The sequence below is a fragment of the Marmota flaviventris genome, chromosome 5, assembly GCF_047511675.1.
Source record: "Marmota flaviventris isolate mMarFla1 chromosome 5, mMarFla1.hap1, whole genome shotgun sequence".
Classification (NCBI taxonomy): Eukaryota; Metazoa; Chordata; class Mammalia; order Rodentia; family Sciuridae; genus Marmota; species Marmota flaviventris.
The window spans coordinates 60,604,011-60,631,190 of NC_092502.1; the positions used below are offsets into that span (position 1 = coordinate 60,604,011).

General features: G+C 36.4%; 1 protein-coding gene across 1 annotated transcript; it reads left to right on the forward strand.

The window, feature by feature from the left end:
• The first annotated feature begins 8,535 nt into the window (after positions 1–8,535).
• Positions 8,536–18,582, forward strand: Znf300 (zinc finger protein 300). Its single transcript, XM_027949347.2, has 6 exons — positions 8,536–8,660; positions 9,282–9,407; positions 9,853–10,011; positions 14,619–14,745; positions 14,984–15,110; positions 16,264–18,582. Exons 3-6 carry the CDS (start codon positions 10,000–10,002, stop codon positions 17,807–17,809), a joined length of 1,812 nt encoding a protein of 603 aa, XP_027805148.2. The 5' UTR covers positions 8,536–8,660; positions 9,282–9,407; positions 9,853–9,999; the 3' UTR covers positions 17,810–18,582.
• The last annotated feature ends 8,598 nt before the right edge of the window (positions 18,583–27,180 follow it).

Consider the following 27,180-nt stretch of genomic DNA (forward strand, 5'->3'; position numbering starts at 1 on the left):
AAAAGTCACATTTGTCAGGGATGTACTGAAGCCTATGTGTCTAAATATGGTATCTGCACATAAATTTCTTCCCATATTTCCTGCCTGCTTAACTTCTTCCATACAGGGTCCCAATATTTACTTTCTAAAGTGAGACTTTCCCAGCATGAGAACCTCTGAATATAATAGACCACACCTCAAAAAGATGTGCAAACCTGTATAAGCAAATTCTTTGCATCATTATAAACAGTGAGTTGAGGGAACTGATACCAACTATAACTGGATCTTAGAAATAACACCTGAAGGCATATCTTCAGTGGTCTCTGAAGAGTCTTCATAGAGGGTAATCCCATCTAACTCTTATGGAGGCATTGGAAGATAAGATTATATGTTAGGGCCATACAGAAATTTTGTGAAGTGGGATTGATACTTAGTTATGGAAATTATGTGAGGAAAATGAAGAAAAAAAATTTAAAGAGGATAACATTTGCACTGGAAGCTTAGACATTGAAGCATTGAGAAGGAGACAGCCAGGTGAAGATTTGGAAGAAGAGTATTATAGTAAGAGGAAGCAGTCAACAGGATGTGAAACATAGTTGTCCTTGGAAAAGTCTTCCCAGACTCACCTGGTTAAAATAGCAACTCTCATCCTCCATTCATTCTCCATCTCATTCCCTTGTTTCATTTTCTTCTTCCAGATTTCACAATATAAAATTAGCTTAATTGCTTTTTGATAACTGCCCATCTTAGTTTCCTATATGTGTTTCTATTAGTTCCCCTGAGGTGGGAAGAATGCATTAGGACATTTCAAAGAGACCAGAACACAGAGCTTCAACATGGCACACACCAGTCAATCCAACCAGTCTTAAAAACCAATAGAAAGCCAAGACAGGAGAAAAATCAGGCCAAATTCGTAGCATGTTATTTAAGCCCCTAGTATCCTTCATTGTTATTTGCCATTGATACAAGTGCTTACTATGTGCTGGGCTAACAAGTCTCAGATGGGCTGTCAGATAGGGAAAGGAGCTCTGTGGTATCATTGAAAGAACACCAGAGTTATGTGAATCCCTTGACTCATTGTGTTATCCTAAGCAAGTTACCACAAACTGGGCCTCAATTTTCCCATAAGTCATTTGGGGAAGTTAGACAAGGTGATCTCAAAGACTTTGGCCAGCTCTCACAGGCTGGTTTTTTTTTCCCTGATAACCTACTTTTCATTATTGTCCTGTGTCTTATTCTAAGATGGACTTGGATTTCATTTTTATAAATACATAAAAATGAGTGAGGGAAAGAGAAAAATTGATCTGAAACAGACTTCAACAGATCTTGACACAAATTTAGTGAAGCCCTAAGCAACTTTGTTAAACTGTCTCAAAAAATAAAAGCAGCTGGGGATGTATCTCAGTGGTTAACAACCCCTGGGTTCAACATACAGTTGCAGGAAGTCATTTATAAAATACATGAGGACCTTTTCAGCATGGAAGCCAGGGAGGGCTAGACCTGGCATTGGGAATTTTCCATGGCTCTCCTGTGGTAATAGATCACTCAATGCACATGACTTTTTCCTCCACTCTGTTAGAAAGAGCCCTCATTTTAGGAACTGATAGCCCACCTTTATCCTATTTTGATGAAGAATATTCTATGGAAGTCCTTTGATATTTCCCAATATAAATAAAGCAAGTGGAGGCTCCATCTTCATCCAGAAGCTCAATCCATCTGATCAGCTTGCCCGTCCTGCCCCTCTTTTGAAACTACTTTCAGTGTACTGTGTTTTTTTTTTTCTCCTCCATTTTATTTCTCTTAACTTTTATTTCTCAGCCAGCCCATTCCACCAAGGGGAACCTTATTCCCACTGCCACACAGGACATGGGTGGAAACCAGTACCAAAAAAAAAAAAAAAAATCTTGAGGTCATTTATCCATGACCCAAGACACTCACAAAGAAAGTTCTGCATATTTGACACATTACTTTTTTTACCTTAACCCTCTGGAATAAAAGAATTTTCTTCCAATATCAACTTTGATCAATTGATAGAAACCATAGAGTTCTGAATTGAGAAAGATTCTAATAGCAAGAAATAAAATAACATGAAATAACTAGCAAATTAAGACTGAAAATGGAACTAGCAAATAATGATTTTTAAATATTTATTGAAATATAGTTGAAATGAAAAAAAAAACAGTTGGAGAATCCCAGCAAGAATATAAGCTGATGCTTGCTTATTGATTTTCTGCCTGTATAATCTGCTATCAAATACAGAGTGTCTGAGAGGATAAAACAAAACAAAATCTAAAAATACGTTGCCTGCAAGACACCCATTTTAGCCATTTGAGAACACCCAAAGACAGAGAATGAAGGGATGGAAAGAAATTCCTAGAAATTGTTGGGATGGCAGTATTAAGATCCCCTACTATTCTGTTATAATCTATCTCTCCTTTAAAATCTATTGATATTTTCTGTATATATTTATAAATGACAGCTTAGTGGTTGGTATTTCCTTTTGAATTGACCCCTCTATGCAATGATTTCTTTTGTCTTTTATTATTATTATTAATTTTTTTTAGTTTTTTTACTCAAAGTCTGTTTTATCTGATATTAATATAGCCACCACTAGTCTTGTATTTATACTTACCTGGGAATTTCTTTCCATCCCTCCATTCTCTGTCTTTGGGCGTTCTCATAAGGCTAAAATGGGTATCTTGCAGGCAGTATATTATTGATTTTTGTTTTGTTTTATCCTTTTAGACACTCTGTATTTTGATAGCAGAATCTGATTTATTAACCTTATAGGTAATTACTGATAAAAAATCACTTACTATTGACAACTTTTTAACTCTTTACTGACTATAGTTATTTTGCTACTTTCTTCCAGTCTTGCTTTTATTTTGTTTATTTATTTATTTATTTATTTTATGTTTGTTGTTTTTTGATAGTGGGATGCTTTGATTCCTTTTTCTTTACATTTTGTATATCTATTAGAAATTTTGCTTTCTGGCTAATGTGAGGCTTACATAAAATATAACCATAAATAACATAACTAAATAACACTTTAACTGCATTTGCATATAAAAACTCTACACATTTGCCTGTCACATTTTATGCTATTGATATCTCAGTTTGTATCTCTCTATGATGAATATCTATTAAACAATTACATATAGCTATAGTTATTTTTAATATATCCATCTTTTAATATTTACACTATAGTTAATACCTAAGGATAGACAACCTTTTGACTATTAGCATATTATGACTATATATGTATACCAGTAAGTGTAGGAGTTCTGTGTTTGGGATTGGGGTCCCTGATGACTTCATGGCTGTGGCATGCTTGGTGCCTGGGAAAGTTTTTGTGCAAATGCATAGGATGCCTGGTTGCTATGGTAATGCTCTCCATGCTAGAGTCTTATCAGCCATCGACCTTAATCTTAAGCACATAACTCCTGGGAATAAAGGAACTTGTTTGCTTGATAACTACAATGTTTCACCAAGCTCTGGTGCTCCTGGATCTGCCCACCTAACAGTAACTTCAGACAATGGACTTTCTTGAGAGCTACACAAAGCTCCTAACATTACATACTGTAAAATGTACCTGCACAATAAGTAACCTTACTGATACTCTAAACAATAATGTAGTTATGTTACTAATGACCTAATGTAACTTATTGGTATAAATAAAGGTGGCCGCTTGGACAATGAGCCACTCTGCCACCTTCCCTGCCTCTGTATCTTGTCTTTGTCTCCTCTTTATTATTACTCCTTACAAGTAAGCTTTATACATTCATATGTTTTATTTATAATTTTTTCAAATCTTTTTTAAAAAATTTTTTATACTTGTAGATGGACAGAATGTCTTTATTTATTTTTATTGGTGCTGAGATGGACCCCAGTGCCTCATGGATGCTAGGCACCCACTCTGCCACTGAGATATAGCCAACCCCAGCCATTTTGTTTTAACTTGAATTCCTTTAAGCATTTCTTATAAACCTGTTTTGGTGATAAACTCACTCAGCTTTTATTTTTCTTGGAATGTCTTTGTAACACCTTTTTTTAAAAAAAAATGATAGTTTTGCTGGATATAGTATTCTTTGTTGACAGATTTATTTATTTTTAGCACTTGAATACGTTATCTCCCTCTTGATTTCAAGGTTTCTGTTGATAGTAAATCAGCAGTATATATATATATATATATATATATATATATATATATATATATAACCCTTTGTGTATAATAAATTTCTTATCTCTCACTGCTTTTAAGAGTCTCTTTTTGTCTCTCACTTTGACAATTCAATTAAATGTTTTTCAGTGTTGGGGTTCTGTTTTTTAATTAATCCTTCTTTAAGTCCTTTTAATATTCTTGGATTTAAATATCTATATCCCTCCCAAGATTTGTACAATTTTCAGACACTATTTCATAAAGTAAGCTTTCTATACTTTCTCTTATCTTTGGTACTCCCATAATTCATCCATCCATACAGTGTATGTTTTCCCATAAGTCCCTGTTTTAGTCAACCTTTTCATCACTGTGACCGAAAGACCAAACAAGAACAATTGGAGGTAGAAAATTTTATTTGGCTCATGGTTTCAGAGGTCTCAATCATAGATGGCCAACTCCACAGCTCTGGGCCCAAGGTGAAACAGAACATTATGGCAGAAGAATATGACAGAGGAAAGCAGCTCAGGACATGGCAATTAGGAACCAGAGAGCTCCACTAACCAAGGACAAAATGTAAGCTCCAAAAGCATGCCTCCAGTGAACCACCTCCTCCAGCCACACCCTAATTACCTACAGTTACCACCCAGTTAACCCCTATCAGTTGATTAATGTATTGATAGGTTAAGGTTCTCATAACCCAACCATTTAACCTCTGAATATTCTTGTATTGTCTCACACATGATCTTTTAGGGGACATGTCATATCTAAACTATAATAGTTTCTTATACTTTTTTCACCCTTTTTTGACATTTTTTCTCTTTATTCCTCTAAGTGGCTAATTTCATATGTCCTGATTTTAAGTCACTAATTCTTTCTTTCAGCATGATTAAGTATGCTTTTGAAGCTCTTTATTGAGTTTTTAAATTCATCATTGATTTCTTCAGCTCCAGGATTTCTGTTTGGTTTGTTTTATAGTTTCTATTTTGCTTACTAAATTTCTTTTGTTCAAATTTTTTTTCTAGTTTCCTTTAGTTATCTCTCTTTATTTTCTTATGTATCATTATGCTTAAGATGATCATTTTGAACACTTTTTCAGGCAACTTATATATTTTCATTTCTTTGGGATAATACATTGGAGATCTCTTACTTTCCTTTGGTAATATAATATTTATGTGATACTTTGTTTTCTGTATAGCTTTGCATTGATATATGTGCATTTCAAGGAACAAACCCCTCTTTTGGTCTTTACAGACTGATTTTGGCTTGTTGAAGTCATGTCCTGTTAGAATTATCTTCAGGATTACAATTGATGAGGTTATATCCAGGGTTTGCAGTTGGTGCTGATGTTCAGTGTACAGCATAATTACTAGGGGTCTCTTGCAGGCATGGATTCTGTGTGGTTTGGGGATGTACTGGACTATCTCCAAGACCTTAATCTGTGGGACTGGTTCTGGGATGAGGCTCCATAGTTCAGATTTTGGCAGGTCTGTTACCAGATGCATTGATAGGGAGGCTTCCTCTGGGTCTCCGGGTAGGTCCTTGGACTGGCCATACTGCCTGTCTGTGGCTTAAAGGGGTCTAAAACTAAGACTCAGGGTTTTTTTCAGTGTTCATGACAGAAAATTAAATCTTCAGTCCTGTATTCATTCAAGGACATGAGATAGGTTTGCCTCTAGGTGGGTTCCTGGGTGAACAAGCCTGCTCTGAAACTTCAGTTGAGAAGAACCAGAGGTAATTTAGACGTTGTTTCAAGATCCACAATGGAATTGAAGTCAACTCTGATCTCAGCCTTCAGGGGAATTGCTGGTTGTGCTCTCTTTGACTCCTTTGACAGACAGAACTGTTCTCAGTATATAACTGGGACAGTTTGGGACTGAGATTCAGGGTTCACTGTGGAACAAAGTTTGGCAAACCTGTCACAGAGACTCAGATGGGCTCCTCCTTTGGAGAGATCCAGCTGGATAGAACTGCTCCCAAACATATATTGCCTTAAACAAAACACAATCAGTAACTATCGATAGAACTATGGAAGTTTAAATTGAAGTGAGTGATCACATGCTCACAATCAGCCATTTCTTATCTTCTTCTCCATCTTGACCAAATTTTAGTCAGGCTTCTCTCCTCTAACAGACCCCTAAGTTTTGGCTCACAAGAAAATTTAAAGACACACCAAAGCATTAGACTGCTGCACATCCTGCCTCCCCTTTAACGGCTTATGCTCAGAATCCCACAACCATAACAACCATTCCCACTGAAATGCCCTGGTTTTGCCACCTGCACACCTCCACCCTTTCCTCCTCCCCCACAAAGTTCCTGCTAACTCTTCTTACTCATCCCTATATAAGAGCATTTTTGTTTGATATTGAGATGCTTTTAGAATTTTGAAATTGGAGCATTTTTCCTATTCCATGTTGTTCTAAATAAAGTCTTTCTTATCTAAGTTCAGATTTTTTATTGGATATGAGAAATACAATTGCTAAATGTAAACTTGCTCCTTATTTAATTACATGCAAAAAATCGTGGCCCATATGAAAGCCAGGAAACATGTCTATTCAAGTTGTTACAGGGCTCAAGCCTTCAGGGAAACTGAGGAAGAGCGAAGATCCCTCCCCCACTTCAAATCCTGATTCTTGCCACCAAGTCAGAAATATTTCAGACATGTTGCTCAGAGTACCAGGCAATGACTTTATTGAACAGATAGGAAAAGGGAAAGGGAACACTTTCAAGGAAAAGATTGGATCCTCTCAGAAAGGAGAGTCACCTTGCCTTGCCTGCACTCCAGTTTTATTGGGAATCCCAGAGAATTTTCCAGAGTCCTGCCCAGGTCCACCTTTCTACTTTTGACTCAAAGCAGGATGACATCAGAATTTCAAGTACCTGCTGTCATGACAACTCTAGGTCACCTTGGCTCATGCTGATTGGTTCTGATTCTTAAACATAAAGTCTTACAAGCTTTATGGTTGGAAGGAATTATCCTCATCTCCCTGAATTTCATGATCTGGTCTATGAAAGAGTTACAAAAGTCTTCCCCTTAAGGGTTACTTGGGTTCCTGTTATCAACATTATTTGGGTCCTGCATTTCTCCTACAGATAACAGGTAGCTTGCTGAGGAATGTGACATAGACTGTCCAATTACACAAGCAAGGCTGCAGGTTGACTGCATCTTAGAAAAGAAAGCATGCAGGGGTCAGCATAGCAGGTCCATGTTATGAAATTATTCTTTTGATCTCATGTTCCCACCGTCCTCATCTATCTGTCCCCTAACAGTGAATCTCTAAAACATATAAATGCTCTATGTAAGGACTAAAGGTGAAGATAACAATTTTAGTATTTTCTTTTTGCATCAAGTGTTTCGTTTCTTCTTTTTTTAATCACATTTTCTAAAAATTTTGTTAAAATCCTCAATAATACTTCCCTTCATTTTCTTTCCCTATTTTGTAGTGTCTCTCTTCTATATCGCAATCTCTCTCCCAGTCTCCTACAGTCTGTTCCCTTAGCTTCCCATTTCTGTTCCTACACCTCTCATTTCTTTTTGCCCTGCATATCTATCTCCTTCACCTTTTCTTTTTGCCCTGCATCTCTCTTCTCTCTCTCTTCTCTCTCCCCTCTTTCCTCCTCCTCCTCCCTTCTCTCTCTCTCTCTCTCTCTCTCTCTCTCTCTCTCTCTCTCTCTCTCCTCTCCTCTCCTCTCCTCTCCTCTCCTCTCCTCTCTCCTCTCTCCTCTCTCCTCTCTCCTCTCTCCTCTCTCTCTCTTTCATCAGTTGCCAATCTCTTCTTAGCCTGCCTCTCCTTTGCTGGTTAGTCAAATTCTCTGCTTCTCCTTGTCCTAGTTTTTCAGCCTCTTTTTCCCTAACTCTCAAGTATCCTGTTTCTCCTTCATTCTGCCCCCCAAACTTTATTATTATGGTAAATAAATATATAACTATAAATTGCACTTATCCTAGAACAATTCCCTATCATTAGTATTAGCATAACTAAAGTCTTGATGAGACTACTTATCCCTTCTCCACCCCCAGATTTCGGTCCCAAATGTGGTATCACCCGGGAGAGGACTCCAAACACGTGTGTGTAGATGCGCTAAAGAAAATATTTTACCGTTCTAAATTATTCCTCTTTCAACAAAAGAATAAAACTCCTTCCTAGTGTCCGCTTAAAATCTCTCTGCAAAAATGCGCAGCTCATTTGTTCTTATGGTAGTCTTCTTCATCCTCTTCCCCCACTTCTCTAGCGTGGTGGTACAGCCCGGTTCCAGGCCAATCCGGTGTTTGTACGGAACCAATTTGACTTTCATAATGGCGGCTCCCTTGCCTAAGAGCAATTGAGAGCAGCCATATTGCCCGCTGAACAAAGCCGCCTGGTACGGAACGGCGCAGGCTCGGGAGCCCGGTGAGGTGCCCACCGACAGGAAGCGGGAGAGTTGCTACTATGGATGTGACAGCTATCCTGGTTAAGCCGTGATGGGCGTTTCGGGACCTAGTAATCGAGCTGGGGGTCAGAAGAGGAACGTGTCCAGTGATGAGCGAGTCGGTGGGATTGATAATGGGAAGGAACGCGTCAGTCCGGGTCTGGGATGGGAGGTTTATGAAATCACTGGGTGGGAGGTGCATACCGTTAGTGTTGGGTTTATTTCTGAGTCAGGGATGGATGAGCTGTTTGATTAACAATTGGGGAATGACGGGGTGTCTGTGGAGTCAGGAATGATGTGAAGGAGGGCTAACAGGGTACAATGACTTAGATCGCTCTTAGGAATCCGATTGGTGGGGGGCTATGGACTAAAGGAAGGGGGAGTCTATATGGAGCATGTGATTGCTAGGGGTTCCGAAATTTGGAAGAAACAATGATAGAGTCAGGGCGACCTAGTAGCCGCGATTTACTAAGAAAGGCTCTCCTTTACATTAAATTTCCAGTCATAGGCAGCTATTGAGTAGAAGTCAAGCTCTGGTCACATCTTCTCAGTCTCCCATTGTCCCCATAACCTCATGTCTTTCCTCAGAAATGGTCATTTAGCGAACAAACCCAAAGAGAGAGGATTATTATGAAAGTGTAATTTCAGCTCCCCTCTTTCATTGAAATCATCTTATATTTTACTCAAGAGACATATTATTGAGTTGCAGGACATGAATAACTGTCTTGTTTCCTTCCAGGTCTGTTTTGATAAAGCCTGGGATACCCCATATAAAATGGTCTCCCTCTCATAGAAGCCCCACTTGCTCTGAACCAGTTTAGCCCTGTACTCATGACTCTTCCTGGGACTGAGATGTATTTACCAGGTTTGTACCATCCTGCATTGTGGAATATTTCCTTTTATCGGTGGATCCAACTTATTACCATTTTTGTACACAGACAACAGCACTGTTGAAAATCAGCAATAAAAATTTCAGCAGAAAATGTCTTAAAATTAACATTTTAGTTCATCAATATTGATTTGGCAAGAGGGTTTGCTAGGTTTAGAAAAAATATCAGAACCCTTAGGAGATAACTACCCATGATTATTAAGTAGAATTGCTGGCTTCCAGGGGGAACAACTCTTAGTAAATCAACTGAACACATATCCTTACATGAATCGAAGTTTAAAAAAAGAAAAAAATTTGTCTTGAGTTTTTTGTGATCATATTAAAGGCAAAACAAATAAAATTTAATGGTTGATTCCTTCTCCAAATGGTGTTTGCTGATAGTTCTAAGGTTCAAATAACCTTCTCAACCTTCTCCCACAAGGTGGACCATTACCCACCTGACTTCACCTGGTGGTGTTTTCTAGAATGCTGAATGCTGTGCTACATTCTGGATTTGGACTGTGAAATTTTTATTCTGATGACCAGTTTTGTTTTTTCTGGCATCTGTTCTTGTTGAAGATAGCAGAAAATGAAGTCTCAGGTAAGTTGCTTTTTAAACATTTACCACCTTGGATTTCCACCCAGTCAAATGGAAAAACACAAGTATTTAAAATTTAGCTTAGGGTAAAGGTAGAAATAATAATGATCAAGACCTAGAAAGAGTTGCTGAGTAATATGTAGAAATCTGGCTCAAAACTGTTTTTCTAAATTCATATCAATTTTTCTGTCCCTTCTTACAGAAGTAGACATCATAAGTTATATGATTTCATGATTTGCATTTCCTAAAGCAGATCAATTTCCTATGGGAAGAAAATATTTCTTGCTGTATAAGACAAAAAGAGAGAGAGGGGAAAAAAAAGGCTATTTTGGGTCTTTCTCTAGATACACAGTGTTTAACACTCATTTGGTAAATGCACCAGTACATGTGTCTTAAAATTATGTTTTTTAGAATGGGAAGTATGATAATTTTTTAGCCAAACACTTGGATTTTATTTTTTGGCCAAATCCAGTTCTCCAAATTTTTTGCAAACAAAGTCTTACTGAGGCACAGTCATATTTGTTGACATTATCCATACCTATTTTCCAGCTGCAGTTGTGGGGTTGAGTAGTTACAACAGAGACTGGATAGCCTACAATGTCACAAATGTTATCTTTACCAAAAAATTTGTCAACACCTGCCTTAGAGGAGAAAATGATTGTAAAGACTTTCTAGAGTCTAATTTATCCAGAGGTAGAATCTAGATAATTTAAGACAGATACATTTTGAATATTCTTCCAAAATACCTATGTCTCTCAAAAAAAAAAAAAAGTTCTTAAATTATATTTAACTGGCAAAGGTTTGGAGGGCAAAACTTCCTGTGCTCTGTGTTCTTTGTTGTGGTTTCAGAATTTGTCGGATTACTCTCCAGTTTGATTGTTTCTTCTCTGCTCTTCCATTTTTAAAAATATGTGTTATTTTTTTTTATCAACATTCGCCTTCTGCATGGTATAAAAATTTTAAACTAAATAAGAAAATAAAAATTAAAAACAGAGTCTATTTAACTTAATGCCTCCTTTCCCTGAGATATTCAGTGTTATTATTTCTAACCCTGCAAATCTTAATGCCTCCTATTTTCTTGTATGTTCCTTTTGGAAAAATGATGCTATAGTGAACATTTTGTTTCACAACCTGGTTTTCGACTTAATGACAGAAGTATAAGATTTTCACATACATTTTGTTTATCTGCCCATGTCAGTACATAACATTCTTCTTTGTTGTTTTATCAGATGCATAATATTTCTTCTGGCCTGGTTGCCTGGAACTTTTTCCTCATTTGTAACGATGGAGATGGTAGTCTTCATAGGGTTGTTGTGAGAATTAAGTGAGCAGGCAGCATGCTTGGGACATGGTTTCTACTGTGTGCATTAGCTATTATTATCTCATCATTGTGATTGTCAAATCTTGAAATCAGCTTTTACATTAGTAGTCTTTTTGCGTATTATTAAGTTCAACTGAGTTCTGTTGCAAAAAGATGAGTTCATTTTTCTTCCTAGATGTCAGGAGCAGTGAGTTTTATTGTTCAATATAGTAGCCATTAGTGGCTACATGTGGTATTGAGACTTGAAATTGGCTAGTCTGAATTAAAATGCTTTAAGTGTTAAGTATGTACTGAAATTTGAAGATAAAATTCCAGAAAACCCACTTAATAGTTTTTAAAGCTAATTATATATTGAAATGATATTTGAGGCAGTATACAGGGATAAATATATACTATTAAAAATAACTTTTTGGATGTAACTTCTAGAAAATCTAAAATAATTTTTCTCTTTAGTTTTATATTCCTTTTAGTTAGCACTTCTTTAAAGAATAAGAATAGATTTTTTTATTAGCCCAATAAATCCAACTACCCTGTTTAATTAGCTGAATAAATGCTTGTTCCTTCAGGAAGAGGGCTTCATCTTCTGAACCATTCAGAAGTGAAGGCATTGCTTCTGCCTCTCCCCTTCCTTTCTCCCTCTAACACTTGCCCCAATTCTCTGTCACTTTTCTTCTCTAAATGGCATTTCCATTCTCCCAGCCACCCAAGCTGTAAAAATTATTTACAGATGACAAAAGTATAAATTTTCACTGATTATATACCATATTTTCTCAGAATTAACAAAATATATATCTATTTAGTATATTAAGCACTTGAATATCATTAATAAAGCACAATCAGAATGCTAGAATTATAATATACATTTTGCTATAAGAATGTATTTCCTCTACATTCTACATTAATTATCTTTCTCATGTTACTACTTTTCAGATCAAAAGAGTATGACCGACTGCTATACAAAACTACTTTTTTAAAAATGTTTTTTTTTAGTAGGAGATGGACACAATATCTTTATTTTTATTTATTTATTTTTATGTGGTGCTGAGGATAAAACCCAGGGCCATGCATGTGAGGCAAGTGCGCTACCACTGAGCTACAGTCCCAGCCCCAAAACTACTTTTAACTGACCATGAGTTTTAGTTATTTTAAATTTTATAATCTTCGTTCATTTTCAGCACATTTTTTCTCGAGCGCTCAATTTATGCCATAGGCACTGGGTAGCTGTTGAATATCTCAAGAAAATTTAGGCATTCTTCTTTACTGAGAGCACTGCTAAGAAAAGTGGCATGAAGAGATGGGTTAACACAGAAAAGCTCTGTAACAGGCAGGGAAGCAGTGTGCTGTCATCACAGAGAGGAGGAGCCAACAGCTTTGTAAGGAGGCAGGAAAGAGGTTTAAAAGATTATTGACCTCTGGGTTATGAAGGAAATAGGGTGAGGATGGGAGGCAGCATTTGTAAAAGTAGGTACAAAATAATTTTAGGAAAGCTGAGGATTTGAGGAAAAACTAAAGAGGTAAGTGCTGCATGGAGAGGTTGCCTATGCATGGGACTGAAGTGATAGAACTTGAAAGACCATGTTTTCCATATCAAGGAGGCAGTCTGAAGTGAGTAGCAATGAACCAAGCTGGTGACTCAGAGTAAATCTTATAAATCTGAAAATTAATCAATCAATCATATTTTCTGTGTATAATCTTTGGCCAATAGTTTCTTAATGACTACAGTTCTCAGTTTTCTCATATGTACAATAGGAAACTAAATGGGACTGTCATGGGCAAAGTGCTTGGCAGCTTGGCGATGCATAGGGAACCAGATGTGGGAGGAGAAAAAGTTTACAACTGAGATGGCTGAGATGAGATTAATTCTGTGTGCCAGGAGGGAAACCACAGAGGCTTTGAAGAAGAGAAGTGCTGATATTTGAAACAATACTTCATTTGTTTTCATTCTGAAAGCAACACTTAATAACAATGGAGTATTTAGAAAATAAATATTTAGGAAATTTCCTGAAAAGTAGCTTAAAATAATAACAAATCATTCCACTATTAGATTATTTTTCACTATTAGATGACAACTATTGTGAAAATAATGGTGACATAAGTCACAGTCAGTTTTCCCTCCAGACACTATATTGCTCTCTACTTACCCAAATCATTTATTTTGATGGCATGCAACTTTGTTGTAGTTTTCTTCATAAATGTTTTCTGCACATTTCTTGTTGTACCTGTTATTTGAGATTTCTTATCTTTTGTTACTATTGTAATTGGTATATTTCATTATATTGCTAGCTGTTGCATGTCTATAAAAGAGCAGTTAGGTTTGGAGGAAGCTAAGATCTTTTTCCCACAAAAATGAGAGTCAGTTAATTAGTTTCTAGTGCACTGGTCTTCTATGATTCTGTAAATGTAGTTTTTCTTTTATTTTCTGGTTTTTTTTTTTAATGTTGATATTTCAAAAGGACTTCTCTGCCCTATACTTGTAAATAAAAAGTTTTTCTTTTTTCTGACTTTATGATCTCTAGGACATCTTAGAGTTTAAATTTTTTTCCACCACAATTTATTTTATTATCTTTTCTAAGGTATAAGATATAATGAATTAGTTTGCCTGGGCTGCCATATCAGAGCACCACACACTGATTGACTTAAGTAACATAAATTTATTGCCTTAGTTTTGGAGGCTTGAGTCCAAAATCAAGATGTCTTCAGGGTTATTTCCTTATGTGACTGTGAAGGAAGAATCTATTCCAGGTTTCTTTCCTTTACTTTTTCATGGCCACTTTTTTTTTCTGCATCTCTTTGCATCATCTTCCCTTTGTCCTTGTCTGCTCAAATTTCTCCTTCTGACAAAGACATAAAATATATTGGATTAGGATCCAACCCTAATGACTTCATATAGTTAGTTATATCTACAAGGACTCTGTTTCTAAGTAAAGCCATGTTCTGCGGTATTAGGGGTTAGTTCAGCATATCTATTTTTAGGAGAAACATTTCAACCAATAACATATTGCTTTAATATTATTCTATTGACTGTACCAGTCATTTCAGTAACATTCATGGAATAATCTTTTTTCCTCCCAGTTACTTGAATGCTATCTTTATCATTTATTAAATTACCATATATATTAGATAGGCATTTTATGGTTTATCTCTTCATTTTCCTGATCTGATTTTTCTTGCTAAAAATAGAGCTTTGCATTGTTTCTCTCAAAAACTATGATGTGGGTATAGTTTTGTATACTACAGTGGTAATGATGAAAATGATCGTTTCACATTGAATAGGAATGTACTATTACAGGGGTTAGTATCATTCAAAGATGTGGCTGTGGATTTCACCCAGGAGGAGTGGCAGCAATTGGATCCTGCTCAGAGGACCCTGTATAGGGATGTGATGCTGGAGAACTTCAGCCATCTGGTCTCAATGGGTAAGTATGGCTTCCCTGTATAATCCAGTTGTATAAGCAAGTGCCTTTCTTTATCAGTTACTGTGTTTAGTTGGTTCCTGATACATATGAATTTCATGACCTTCATATGTTTGCAAATGGAGGTCATCCCTTTGTTGAGGGCTAAATAGACAACTTCATTTTAGAACACCTGAAATTGTACCTTCTCTTCTTCCTTCAGTGCAGTCAATCCAGTTCCTTCCTGATTTCCATTTAATAGGATATCCAGTTTCCAAACCAGATGTCATCTCAAAGTTGGAACAAGGAGAAGATCCATGGATCATAAAGAGAGAAATACCAAACTGGATCTATCCAGATGGAAATCATGCACATGAGAGACAAGGAAAGTGCAATATCAGTTTGTTTGTTTTTTAATTGTTTGGTGCCTGAGGCTTATATATTATTCTTATTGAAATCTATTCTTTGCTCCTATGCTGAGAATTTAATATTTATTCAACCAATAATTATAGGCATTTAGTAAGCATTTAAGAAATAACTAAAAGTAATTGTGAGCCTTTCAGTGGAAAGCTATTTCTTCTTTAATCCCCCCCCCCCATATTTATAAATATGTATATGGTTATTTGTGTATTTGTGTGTAAATTATGTAAGTATGCCTTTTATGATGTGAAAGAGCTATAAAGGCAATAGAAAACAAAGCCCTTACAAGTACATAAGAGTAGTTTAAGTACTTTAAGAGGTAAGACCTCTGGGTACATGAATACACAATTAAACAACAAATACAGCTACTATATTTTAAGGCTCAGAAAAAAATTTAGAATCTGAAGAGATGTGGCAGAATTTGAAAAGGCATTTTTTGAGTATGCAGCTATGATTGCTCTGAATGACATAAGTGCTGAGATTGAAGGAAGAGGATGAAGGGAAACTGTGGAAGAGAGCTGTTCATAAAACCTTAGAATTAATAAGATATGGCGTTTCTGGGAGAACTTTGCTAGTTTCACTTGATGCATACAGTAGGCATTTTATTGGGAGTAGTTAAATTCACATGTGTATTCTTGGTATGAATCTGATACTGAATCTATAGCAGTACTTGAGTTTCTCTGTTGTTTGTTTTAGTTGTTAGTCAGGAAAACTGAGGAGAGTTAAAGTTTTTTAAATACATAAGAGACCTAGTTTCTTTGAAGTGGTGGCAGAATAATGGTTAATTTATAAATAACAAATAGTTGATAAGAAAAAGAATACAAAAAGTGAAAATAATTTCTATTTAGAAAGCAAGGAAAATAGGAATATCTTGGAAGAATAAGTCAAGATCAAAGTCTCTTTTCTATCTCCTTGAAGTCTAGGTTTTATATGAATACTTTCTCTTCAATACTTTATCTATTCACCCAATCATTATGTGCTGGACTATTTTCTGAGATGCCAGACCATGAACTCATAGTCTAAATTCATCAATTTTGTTGGATTATCCATTTGTTCTGCTACTTTGACTCTTTTAATTGTTCTTTATGACTTTTTGATTTTATCTTTCCTTCTTTTAGAAAGGAAGAGTAACTCTCATAACTCCCAATCATATATTTTGAAGACTGTTTCCTTCCATAATAAGATACTGAAAGGAGTCACAAAAGATGGATCATTTTACTCCATATTAAAAGTCTGCCAACGTGATAGCCAGCTGCAGAGTTGTCAGGGAAATCAAGACAAACTTTTCAGGCAAGTCACATTTGTCAGTAGCAATATAACAACTGAGGCATCGGGTCATAAATATAATGCATTTGGAAGAGTATTTGATGAGTACATAGAACAAGATATATCAGAACAAAAACTCCACAAATATAATACATTTGAAAAGAACTTAAAACCAAATATTGGCCTACCAAATTTTTATAAGGGTAATTCAAGAAAAAACCTCAATGAGAGTTTGGGTTTTGGAAAATTATCTAGTCACAGTGTGTCCAATTCTGATCTTGAGAGAATTCACAATGGGGTAATACTCTGTGATGATGATCAATGTGAAAACATTTTCAGCAATAAACAATCCCTTATCCAATATCAGAATGTTGAAACTAAGGAGAAAACCTGTGTCTGTATTACATGTGGAAAAGCATTTGCTAAGAAGTCACAGCTTATTGTACATCAAAGAATTCATACTGGAAAGAAACCATATGATTGTGGTGCATGTGGAAAGGCCTTCAGTGAAAAGTTTCATCTCATTGTACACCAGAGAACTCACACTGGGGAGAAACCTTATGAATGTTCTGAATGTGGGAAAGCCTTCTCTCAGAAATCATCCCTCATTATACATCAGAGAGTTCACACTGGGGAAAAACCATATGAGTGCAGTGAATGTGGGAAAGCCTTCTCCCAGAAATCGCCCCTTATTATACATCAGAGAATTCACACTGGAGAGAAACCTTATAAATGTAGAGAATGTGGGAAAGCATTTTCCCAAAAGTCACAACTTATTATACATCATAGAGCTCATACTGGAGAGAAGCCATATGAGTGTACTGAATGTGGAAAAGCCTTCTGTGAGAAGTCCCACCTCATTATACATAAAAGAATTCACACTGGTGAGAAACCCTACAAGTGTGCTCAATGTGAAGAAGCCTTCAGCAGAAAGACAGAACTTATTACACATCAGTTAATTCATACTGGGGAGAAGCCCTATGAATGTACTGAATGTGGGAAGACTTTCTCCCGGAAGTCACAGCTCATCATACACCAGAGAACACATACTGGAGAGAAACCCTATACGTGTAGTGAATGTGGTAAAGCCTTCTGTCAGAAATCACATCTCATTGGACATCAGAGAATTCACACTGGAGAAAAACCCTATGTGTGCACTGAATGTGGGAAAGCCTTCTCTCAGAAGTCTCACCTCCCAGGACATCAGAGAATTCATACAGGGGAGAAACCTTATATGTGTGCTGAATGTGGAAAGGCCTTTTCCCAGAAGTCAGACCTTGTTTTACATCAGAGAATCCATACTGGGGAAAGACCCTATCAATGTGTGATATGTGGGAAAGCCTTCATTCAGAAGTCACAACTCACTGTACATCAGAGAATTCATACAGCCATAAAATCTTAATGAACTTACCACAGAAAAGCCTTCAATATTAGCTTTAGCCTTAATAATAACCAGGAACCTGATTAACTTGATGAGTATGGGACAACATCTTTATAGCATCTTTATAGATAAAATTTTCCTAGGGATTAAATGTTTCTAGTATGGTGATGCCTTTTTCAACAAACATAATTATATATGGGAAGGCATTTTTAATATGGTGTGAAAATTTTTTGAAGTTATGAACTCATTGATCAGTAGAATAAAGTATGTATACAGAATAGCACTGATTTACATATTCCTTATTATACCGCATAATGTAATTAGAAATTGAAATCACTAATATCTGGTTGGCATAATTATGACCATACAGTAATTCTTTATAAAGGATATGGAAGAACATTTGAGTAAAAAAAAATAACACAAAACATCAATTCCCAGAACCTGTATTATATTAATGTGTTTAAGCCCTAAAGCTGCATGTAAAACTCCTGTATAAAAGTACAGAGGTAGGTTGAGTTGATTCAGTAATGTTGACATTTATGCATTTTCTATCTCAAACATATAATTTGAACTGCATTTCTGAAAGGACCCCAAGTCTTGGATTTTGACAAGTTCTCCCCTTTACTCTCCCTAACTGGGAAGTTAGTTTGGTGAAAGACTTTTGTACTGAAGCCGTACAGTCTTGGGTTTTGGTCCTGGCTCAGCTGCTCACAGGTTATGTGAATTCAGACAAGCTTACTTCACTTGTCTGGATGTTTTTCTTATCAGTAAATAAAAGTACAATGTAGAAAACATTTTCAGTTAATTTTTATTTTTTTCTATTCTCACACAACAGAATCCTAAGACAAATGTGCATCTTCACATTTGAACTTGCTCTACACTTTCAACACTCCACTTTTGATTGCCCACCTCTGCAACTGGTTCATTTTACTGTCTCTGACCCTGTTGGCTATGTTCTTGCTATGATATATTGGTATTTTAAAATACACTTATTTTCTACATTAACATATATGAGGAGGTGATTGAACATAAAAACTATTCCTGTGTCTCTTTAGCTCCTTTTTCACCCTTACCCTACAGTCCCAATTGTCTTACCTGGGAACTGAGGACAGTTCACAGGAAAAAAAAATCTTGGGGTAAGAGAAGAGACGTACCTACCTAGCCTGGAGAACTTGATATCTCATAAATGTCTGCTACCTAACTCTTATGCCTTCTTGAGCAGCTTTAGACAAGCAACCCTGCTGAAGGTCACCTGCAGGAGAGCAGTTTTGGCAAAGATGAAATAGTCTTTGGGTTAGGCAGTATCTGTGTACAATTTTGCTTACCTTCTTCACATTTCCAGCCCAGCTGATCCCCATGGCTGAAATGTCTGATGAAAAAGTTGGACTGATCTGGGTGAGAACCTCCATAAAGGACAGGCTTAAATGACGGGTATAGAAACTCAATGTTAAGGGTGTTAGTTTTCCCCCTAAGTATTTATTGTTAAAGGTGGAGAAAGAAAATCCAAAGGAACAGCCCACTTATATAGAATTAGTTACTTTTATTACTGAATAATAAAAATATCATGTAGCTATCAGGTAGCCAGCATCTGGCTGCAAAGTTCTAGTGTATATGATTAATCATATCCCTCAAAATTTCTCAATTAAGTTAGATTGGTTTAGTTTCTCTCAATATTTGATGTATTCCATACCAAATTCCAATAAACTGTGGTTATATGGAATTAAAGCTGTAATTTTTATAAATCTGCTATTAGTTAGCAAATAGCACATATTCATTTTTGCCAGTAGTTACATTGAGTTTACTCTGATATTCTGTTTTGTATAACATGTAATGCTTTTCATCTTTCTTTATCAACACATGTTGTTGTTGCTCCTGACAGTGTATCTAACACATATGCTTTGTCATGTCCCTTATCAGTCCTCAGTGAAGTTAGATCAATTTAGTTTCCTACAATATTTAATTCATTCCATACCAAATGCCAATAGGCTTTCTTTATCTTAAAATTTGGTTCTAAAATTATGTATAGAAACAGTCTATGGCAAGAATATTCAAGACACTTTTGAAGGACAAATTGGGAAAATTATCAGACTAAGACTTACTATAAAATGATAGCATTTAAGAAAATGTGGTATTATATATGAGTACTCAAATACACCAAAGGTAAAAGAGAATCTAGAAAAACTCTTAGCCGTAGTCACTTGAATTATGATAAAGATGGCACTCTAGAGCAGTAGGAGAAAAGTAGTCTTTTCCATACTATTTCTGACTCAATTATCTATGTAAAAACAAAGGAAAAAAATCTTAAATTTATCACATATCATTTATAAAATCAATTCCACTTAAATCTCTAATAAAGGAAAATATATAGCAACAGTAGAGATCGGGTAAGAAGAAAGCCTGAAAATATCAAAGCATCTTTCTCAATAGATGAGAATACAAAATTATGAATAAAACTCCAAGAAAGTAAAAATAACATGATAAGAAAAGATAACAAAATAAAGAAATGGGGTTGGGGGGACCCACAAAACAGAAATGTTGATTCAAAAAATAATGTAATTAGTAATCCCATGATAATACACATCAAAATAAATAAAGTTTAGGTACATAATAATAATGAAAAATATGAATGCCTAATACAAGCAATGAAGGAGAACATACTCAGTCTAAAGATACTAAAAGACATTAGGAAGACTTGAGTACAACCAAATATTTAAGTAAAAGAAATACTAATTCTACAATGTCTCTTCCAGGAAAGAGAAGAGGATTATATTGAGGCTAAAACAGTCAGAAACATTATACGGAAAAAAATTCTAATGACCAAACTTTTTCTTAGACATGGACACTCTTAAAAGAATATTGCAGATAAACCCAGCTCTATTTTGAAAGTAGATACATCATGACCTAATAGATCAGGAATGAAGGTTTGTTCAACATACAAAATCAGTGAGTATAATTCATGATATCAGTAGCCTGAAACAAAGTAATCATTTAACTATTTCAATAGAAGCAGGAAATAGTTGGCAAAAATTCAACATGTATGTTTAGTAAAAACTCAAACTAGGGACAAAAGGCAGCTTTCTCCAGACTGTTAAAAGGCTTATGTAGACAATCTATAATTAATATCATATTTAATAATACTAAATGCTTGTTGCCAATTGGAAAAAAGGCAAGAGTATCTGCTCTGCTTTCACTATTTCTAATTAACATTATACTGGTGGTCTTTGCCAGTACAATAAGGAAAGCAAAAAGATAGATAGTTGGCAGATCCTGCAATCTAGAAAGGAAGAGATAAAAGTGTCCTTAATTATAGACACCATATTCTTCTTCATAGATCCCAAGAACTCTACAAAAAGTCTTACTAGACCTAATAAGCAGATTTTGCAAAATATCCAAAGAAATGGAGAGACAAACTGTTTAAATACTAAAAGGTTCAGTATTGTTAAGATGTCAATTCCTGTCAAATTGTTCTGTATACTAAATTCACACACACACACACAAAAAAAGCATTTTTGTGAAGGTCGACAAGCTGTTTTAAAAATTCATATGTAAATACAAAATACCTCGAATAGAGAGAACAACTTTTAAAAACAAAGATCAAAATTGAAAGATTCATATTACCTGTAGCTTATAAAGCGACAATAACCAAGACTACTTTTGGCATAAGAAGAGACAAGCTATACGTATATGGCAACTGATTTTTAACAATCTAATTGGCAAGAGGTAGTCTGTTCAACAAATAATTCTAGAAAAATGTAAAAACAACTATGTGAGAGTTTCCATATACCAAAATAAATTATTTTTAAGTTTAACCCTTCACTCATGCGGTATGCAATTTGAAATAGATCATGGACATAAATATGAAGCTATAAACTACAAAGATCCAGAAGAAAACGGTGGCTTTGTCTTTTCACACAAGACCAAAAGCCACAAAGCATTGAAAATTGGTTCATTATGATTATGTCTGCTTTTCAAAATAAACTGTTATGAAGTTGAAATACTCTGGATTTGTCCTTCATAGCCTTTCTATCAGACACAGAATCAATCATTTCTCCATGGAACACTGCTACTCTTGGTGGGCAAAGGTATTTGAAAGGTATTTGGGTGTTCACAACTGAAGGGATATCATTGCATATAGGCCACCTTCAAAGGACAGGTTGAGGACTCTGACCATATATCATAAATTATGAGGTTATTTTGATCTCTCCTATTCATAATTTTAAAAAAATCTTTGATTCTTTGCAAGTATCACTTTGGTATCACACAAAATGATTCCCACTCACATTAGCAAATATATAGTTATTTTATCTTATACCTAACCAAACTCAGATTGTCAATATTAGGGTAACAGTAAACAAAAACAAATTTAAAAAATTAAATCATATGTTGAATGACTATAGAAATTCAACCAAGTTGAAAATGATAACATTAACAAGCTCAAACACAAATATGTAAGTTCAAAGAAGTGTAGCATATAGATCAGATGTTCTGTGAAAGCTCAACTTCCTCTTCTTTCCAACCCCAATATCCTGTCTTTAAGTCATCTTTGCAAGTGAATCTTTGGCTTATTTCCCTGTGTTGATTCCTAATTTGAAGCTTTCATATTTTAGGCATCATATTTGTTTTCTTATTGCAGCTCTATGTGGTCATGTTTACCCCCAAGCATAGCCAAGTTAACTTGACTATTACCTCCCAGGAGGACTATGGGCTGGGAAACAAGCCTTTAACACAGGGGTTTTTGGGGGGACACATTAGATCCAAACTATGGTAAAAAAATTTTAATTAAAAGATGGAAGAATAATGGGGAAGAAAGAAGAAAATGGAAAAGGAACAGAAGGAAAGGGGAAGAAAGGGAGGATCATTCACTACTGAAGATGATAATGGTGGTGAAAAATTCATAACAATAACAAACACAGAGAACCCTTTTCAAGTTCTTTACATATGTCTCCCCACAACGTATTATTACTGTCATTTTACAGATCAGGAAGCTGAATCATAGAGGCAGTGACTTACTCTTTTTACTCTCTTGCCTCTTATAATAAGGAAAGGTTGTTAAAAAATGTTTGCTATTTCAAATCAACAAAAAAGTAAGAGCAAATGAAATTTAAAGACTCAAAAGCTAGAACTATGCAAAAGTGCAAAGTGAAAGAGAGAATCCCCACTCAATGATTATTCACATCACTCCTGAAATTCTAAAAATAATGAGGTAATCATTCAAAGCACTTCATAGGTGGCAGAGTGAAGCCACAGCCCTACAGGTTTTTTAACCTCTCATCAGATGCTACTGACTTCAAGCCTATATGACCTTGGACAGGCTCCTCCCCCTCTCTGTGAAGTCATTTCATCTCTGGAAAGGGGATAGTAATACCACCTACTTGTGGAATTGTTGTAAGACCAAATTAATACCTGCATAGCTCTCACCACAATGTCTGGCTTCCAGTAAATGGTCAGTGTAAACCATAATGTTGATGTGACACCTGTAATTGTGAGCAATCTTTTTACTCTTTCATTATGATAAGTCATTTATCACAGTGTTGTGACTATAATGAGCACTTATTTGGTCCATCACAGTGTAAGTCCCAATAAGCATGAACTATTTAATGATGTGATTTACACACATAAGAGTCATTGGCCCAGGAGTATGAAGCTGATACCACAGCTGCGATACCATAGTATGGATCTTGTTTCTGGGGATGAGGTATGAGATTGTTTTAGTTGGGAGTGTTGAGGGCAGAGAAGAACATTTGTCAGATCTGTGCCCCTCCTTGTCCTCACACTGAGCAGCTGCCTGAGCTTCCCTCTTTGCCATGCAGGGCTTCCCCTGTGAGTGGCTGCTCATACAATTCTTTGGAAATAGTTTCATTGTGTGCAGGTTTTCAGGACCACTAGCATCATGGAAAGCTTGTGTCAGTGGAGACCAGAAGACTTGTCCAAAGACACTTGATTTCCAAAGAAAAAATTATGCACTCACTTTCTTAGAGTCCCAAGCAATAACTATAACATGTTTGCCCACTCTATCCTTGAGAGAAGGATAAGGCTCTGGGATGGAGAGAAAATATCTTGTAAATGCCTAGGAGTTTTTTGTTTTGCCTTGTTTTGTTTAGCTATATATTTGATTTGGTTTCTAGGGTAACAAAGTTGTGTGAAAATAAAAATTTCCAGTGTGAAAGTCTTTTCAAAAACCCTTGTCATCCACTGTCCCCAGAAGACAGTTGAGAATTTCAAGATGTTTATTTAAAACAAACTATTGAGGATTTTATTTTCAAAAGTTGTCTTCTTTGGCTATTAAGCTTTCTGTTGACTCCAGCTTGAGAAATATAAAGTTTAAATATGGTGAATGTTGCGAATAATGAATTTATCGGAATTCTCACATGGGTATTCAAAAAATATGCTTGTCTTTAACTCAATAAGTGTGCTTTTTAATTTAGGAAGAAGGGATTTGTGTGACAGTATACCTTGACTTCATTCCATTGTTTTTGTATTTAAATTTCACTGTTTTCATTTATTTTGGAAAATACCATACTCTTACACCTCATGTAATTGGGAGAACTAGAAATTCCAAAAGAATATGGGTAGCAAAAACCAAACACATGTAGTCAAGTTTTACTTTGGTGATAACTCCTGTGTGCTTTTTAAAAACATTTTTTCTTATAGTATAAAACTTTTTCTATAGAAGTGGTAGTTGTATTTTTCCTTTTTTTCCCCTAACATTTTTCATTTGGCCAATAAGCCACAGACTGAACCATGTGTTGTTATTCTGGAGTCCTTGCTGATATTAGAATAGGTTTGCAAGGCCCCTATTTCCTCCCTGTCTCTTCTCCTCCCTATCCTCCTTTCTGTTCTTCTGTGAATTTTGTCCCAGTTTCAAATATATTCATGTTCTTATAAAGTCTGGTTATGGTTACATGGGTTTTCTTTCTTTCATGTGTTCATCATGGCCATCAAAAATTGATGCTCTCCAGGACCTTGAGGATCACCTGAGGTCACTCATTTGGCCTTTTAGACTGTCCCTCAATCTTCTGCTCAACCTGTGGACAATGTCCTCAATGGCCATAGGACCTATAAAAAAGAACCTGAGTTGGCTAGACCAACTCATTCCACTGTCCTGCCCTCAAGCCAGAAACTCATAGCCAGTGGACAGAAGTGTCTTTTCAGGATGGAAGACCTCAGTGAGGAGGACCAGGAGAACACACCTCTAGCCCTCCTCTCAACAGTGGTTTTATTCCAGGAGCCATTTGTGACCATTGTCATCTAAGAATAGTGCTTCTGTCCTCAACATCTTTAAGGAAGGGGAATCTGGGAAGGAGTTTGACACAAATGAGAATTGAGCAGAGGTGAACATGGCTTCCCCAGGCACAATTCACAAAGGCCACCATGGGAAGGAAAGACATCCTGGTCCAGATGTAGTCACTGGGATGCCAGTGATGACCATTCTGAAAGCTAATGGAAGCTTGATAAGAGTAGGTCACCTACTCTGGCATTCCTGGAATGGCAAGAAAGGAACTCTGGTGGTGAGGAGTCCAGACCAACAGAGCCAACACAGTGAGGGGGACTCAGCCAGCCCCAGTAAGAACATGTTCCAAATCCATTACCACAGATTCCTTGAGGGCTTTCAACTCAGGAGCCTTTGAGTGCCCAACTTTGTACAAGTATCAGGTCTATTATTGACCTGTGGAATGGTTTCACAGTACGAAAATCCAAGAGAAATTCATGTGGACCATGGGCTTCAGTCCTACTGAAATTCAGAGAAGGCATCTATACTAGGCAGCATAAAGTTTTCTCTGACCATGTCACATATCTCTGCAGAGTTGGAATCAGTACATCAAAAACTGAAAATACTGTGCCACAGCTCCCTTTGTGTGGACATACCATCTCTGTGAAAGCAGAACACTCAGGGAGGGCTGCTGTGTGTGACCTTCTATAATATAGAAACTGTGTATTCTGAGGCACACCCTGTAGAGTCTGAAACAAGTTAGTTTGGGTGGGGCAGGTAGAGAGTACCATGTTTACAGATAATGGAAACATTCTCTTTCCTTCCTTCCCACTAGCTGGGTTACTCTTTCCCTTTCTCACTGACTTTCCTCCTTTCCCTCTCAGTCCCCATCCTTTCCCAACTCTTGACCTCATTTTCCTGTAGATGCTAAGTGGCTGTACTTGAACCATCACATCATGAAAAATGGTGCAATCCCTTTGCCCTGAAAAAATGTCATTAAATCAGGCACAGTGAGAGAGGGGTTCCCTTTCCCATAGTACACACTCATCAAGGAGAATTGAGTTCAAATTTTATTTCAAGATCATTGAACCCCATAGACACAGTAGCTCCTTAACTCGTGCTTACATATTTTAGTCTTGCCACATCCATTTGATGGTCTACCTCAGTATAGCTCCCAAACATCTGCCACCTTGAAGGTCATCCAGCTCTATGTCCAATGGACAGAAGCCACTTTTTCTAACACTCATATCCACAGCTTTTTGGAAAACACTCTTATTCCCAGGTGCTTTCAGAGGGATGTTATCTTTTGCTGGATGGGAAAAGGTAACCCAATATGGATCAACTTTTATGCCTCAGCTCTGAACTGGCTGGAGGGAGAACTGAGAGCAAATTAAAAGATACATGGAAAATTCTTTTCTAGCCTAATAAAAATATGTTCAACTCAGGTTTTCTAAGACCCTAACCCTTCTGTCAGCCTGTTGTCCCCTACCCACTAAAACACAGCCAAGGGTTCTTTGTCTCCTCCTAATCCAGAGCTTGTCATAGAGGAAGGAACAGTTGTGACTGACTTTTACATTTTCTTTAAGGAAAAGCTACAAATTCAGTAGCAGTGCTCATTCTTCCAGCTACCATAAAAAATGTCAGGGGATCGTGGGAAGAGATGGAAGTTATTCTCTACCAAAATTTGTGGTCATCGAGAATTGCTCTTTACTTTTCTGTACTAAAGACCCCAAGATGTTCAAACTCCATTATCAATTGTTGAGATATGTGAAGTTTCTTGTCTCAGTGGGAAATTTTGTCCCTATGATGCCTGTGTAACTCTACTCCAGCTATTCAAGCCTAGGGTGGTGTACACTTCAAAACTATGATGAAACAGGGGAAAGACTAAGAATCCAGTTCCAGGGGTATATTCTTTAATCAGTTTTAAATTTATGGGGGTTTTGTTTCTATAAGAACAGCATTCTAATGACCAATTTAAATAGGATTTCCTCAGAAAGTGGAGCAAACTTGCTTTCCTTAATCCTCATCCACAAGAAGTCAAAGCCAGCTCTAGAAACAAACTTACCTTTTTCCCTCTAAGCCCCAGTGCTTGGGGTACTCTAAACTTCCCCCCAAATACAACAAAGACATCATTCTCCTTTTAGTGGAGAAAATATATTTGAGAAGAACAAAACTGCTTATT

Coding starts and splice junctions, on each gene's coding strand:
- Znf300 (XM_027949347.2), top strand. Junction 14,746..14,983: donor CAGCCATCTGGTCTCAATGG/GTAAGTATGGCT, acceptor TCCATTTAATAG/GATATCCAGTTTCCAAACCA. Junction 15,111..16,263: donor GCACATGAGAGACAAGGAAA/GTGCAATATCAG, acceptor TCTTTTAGAAAG/GAAGAGTAACTCTCATAACT.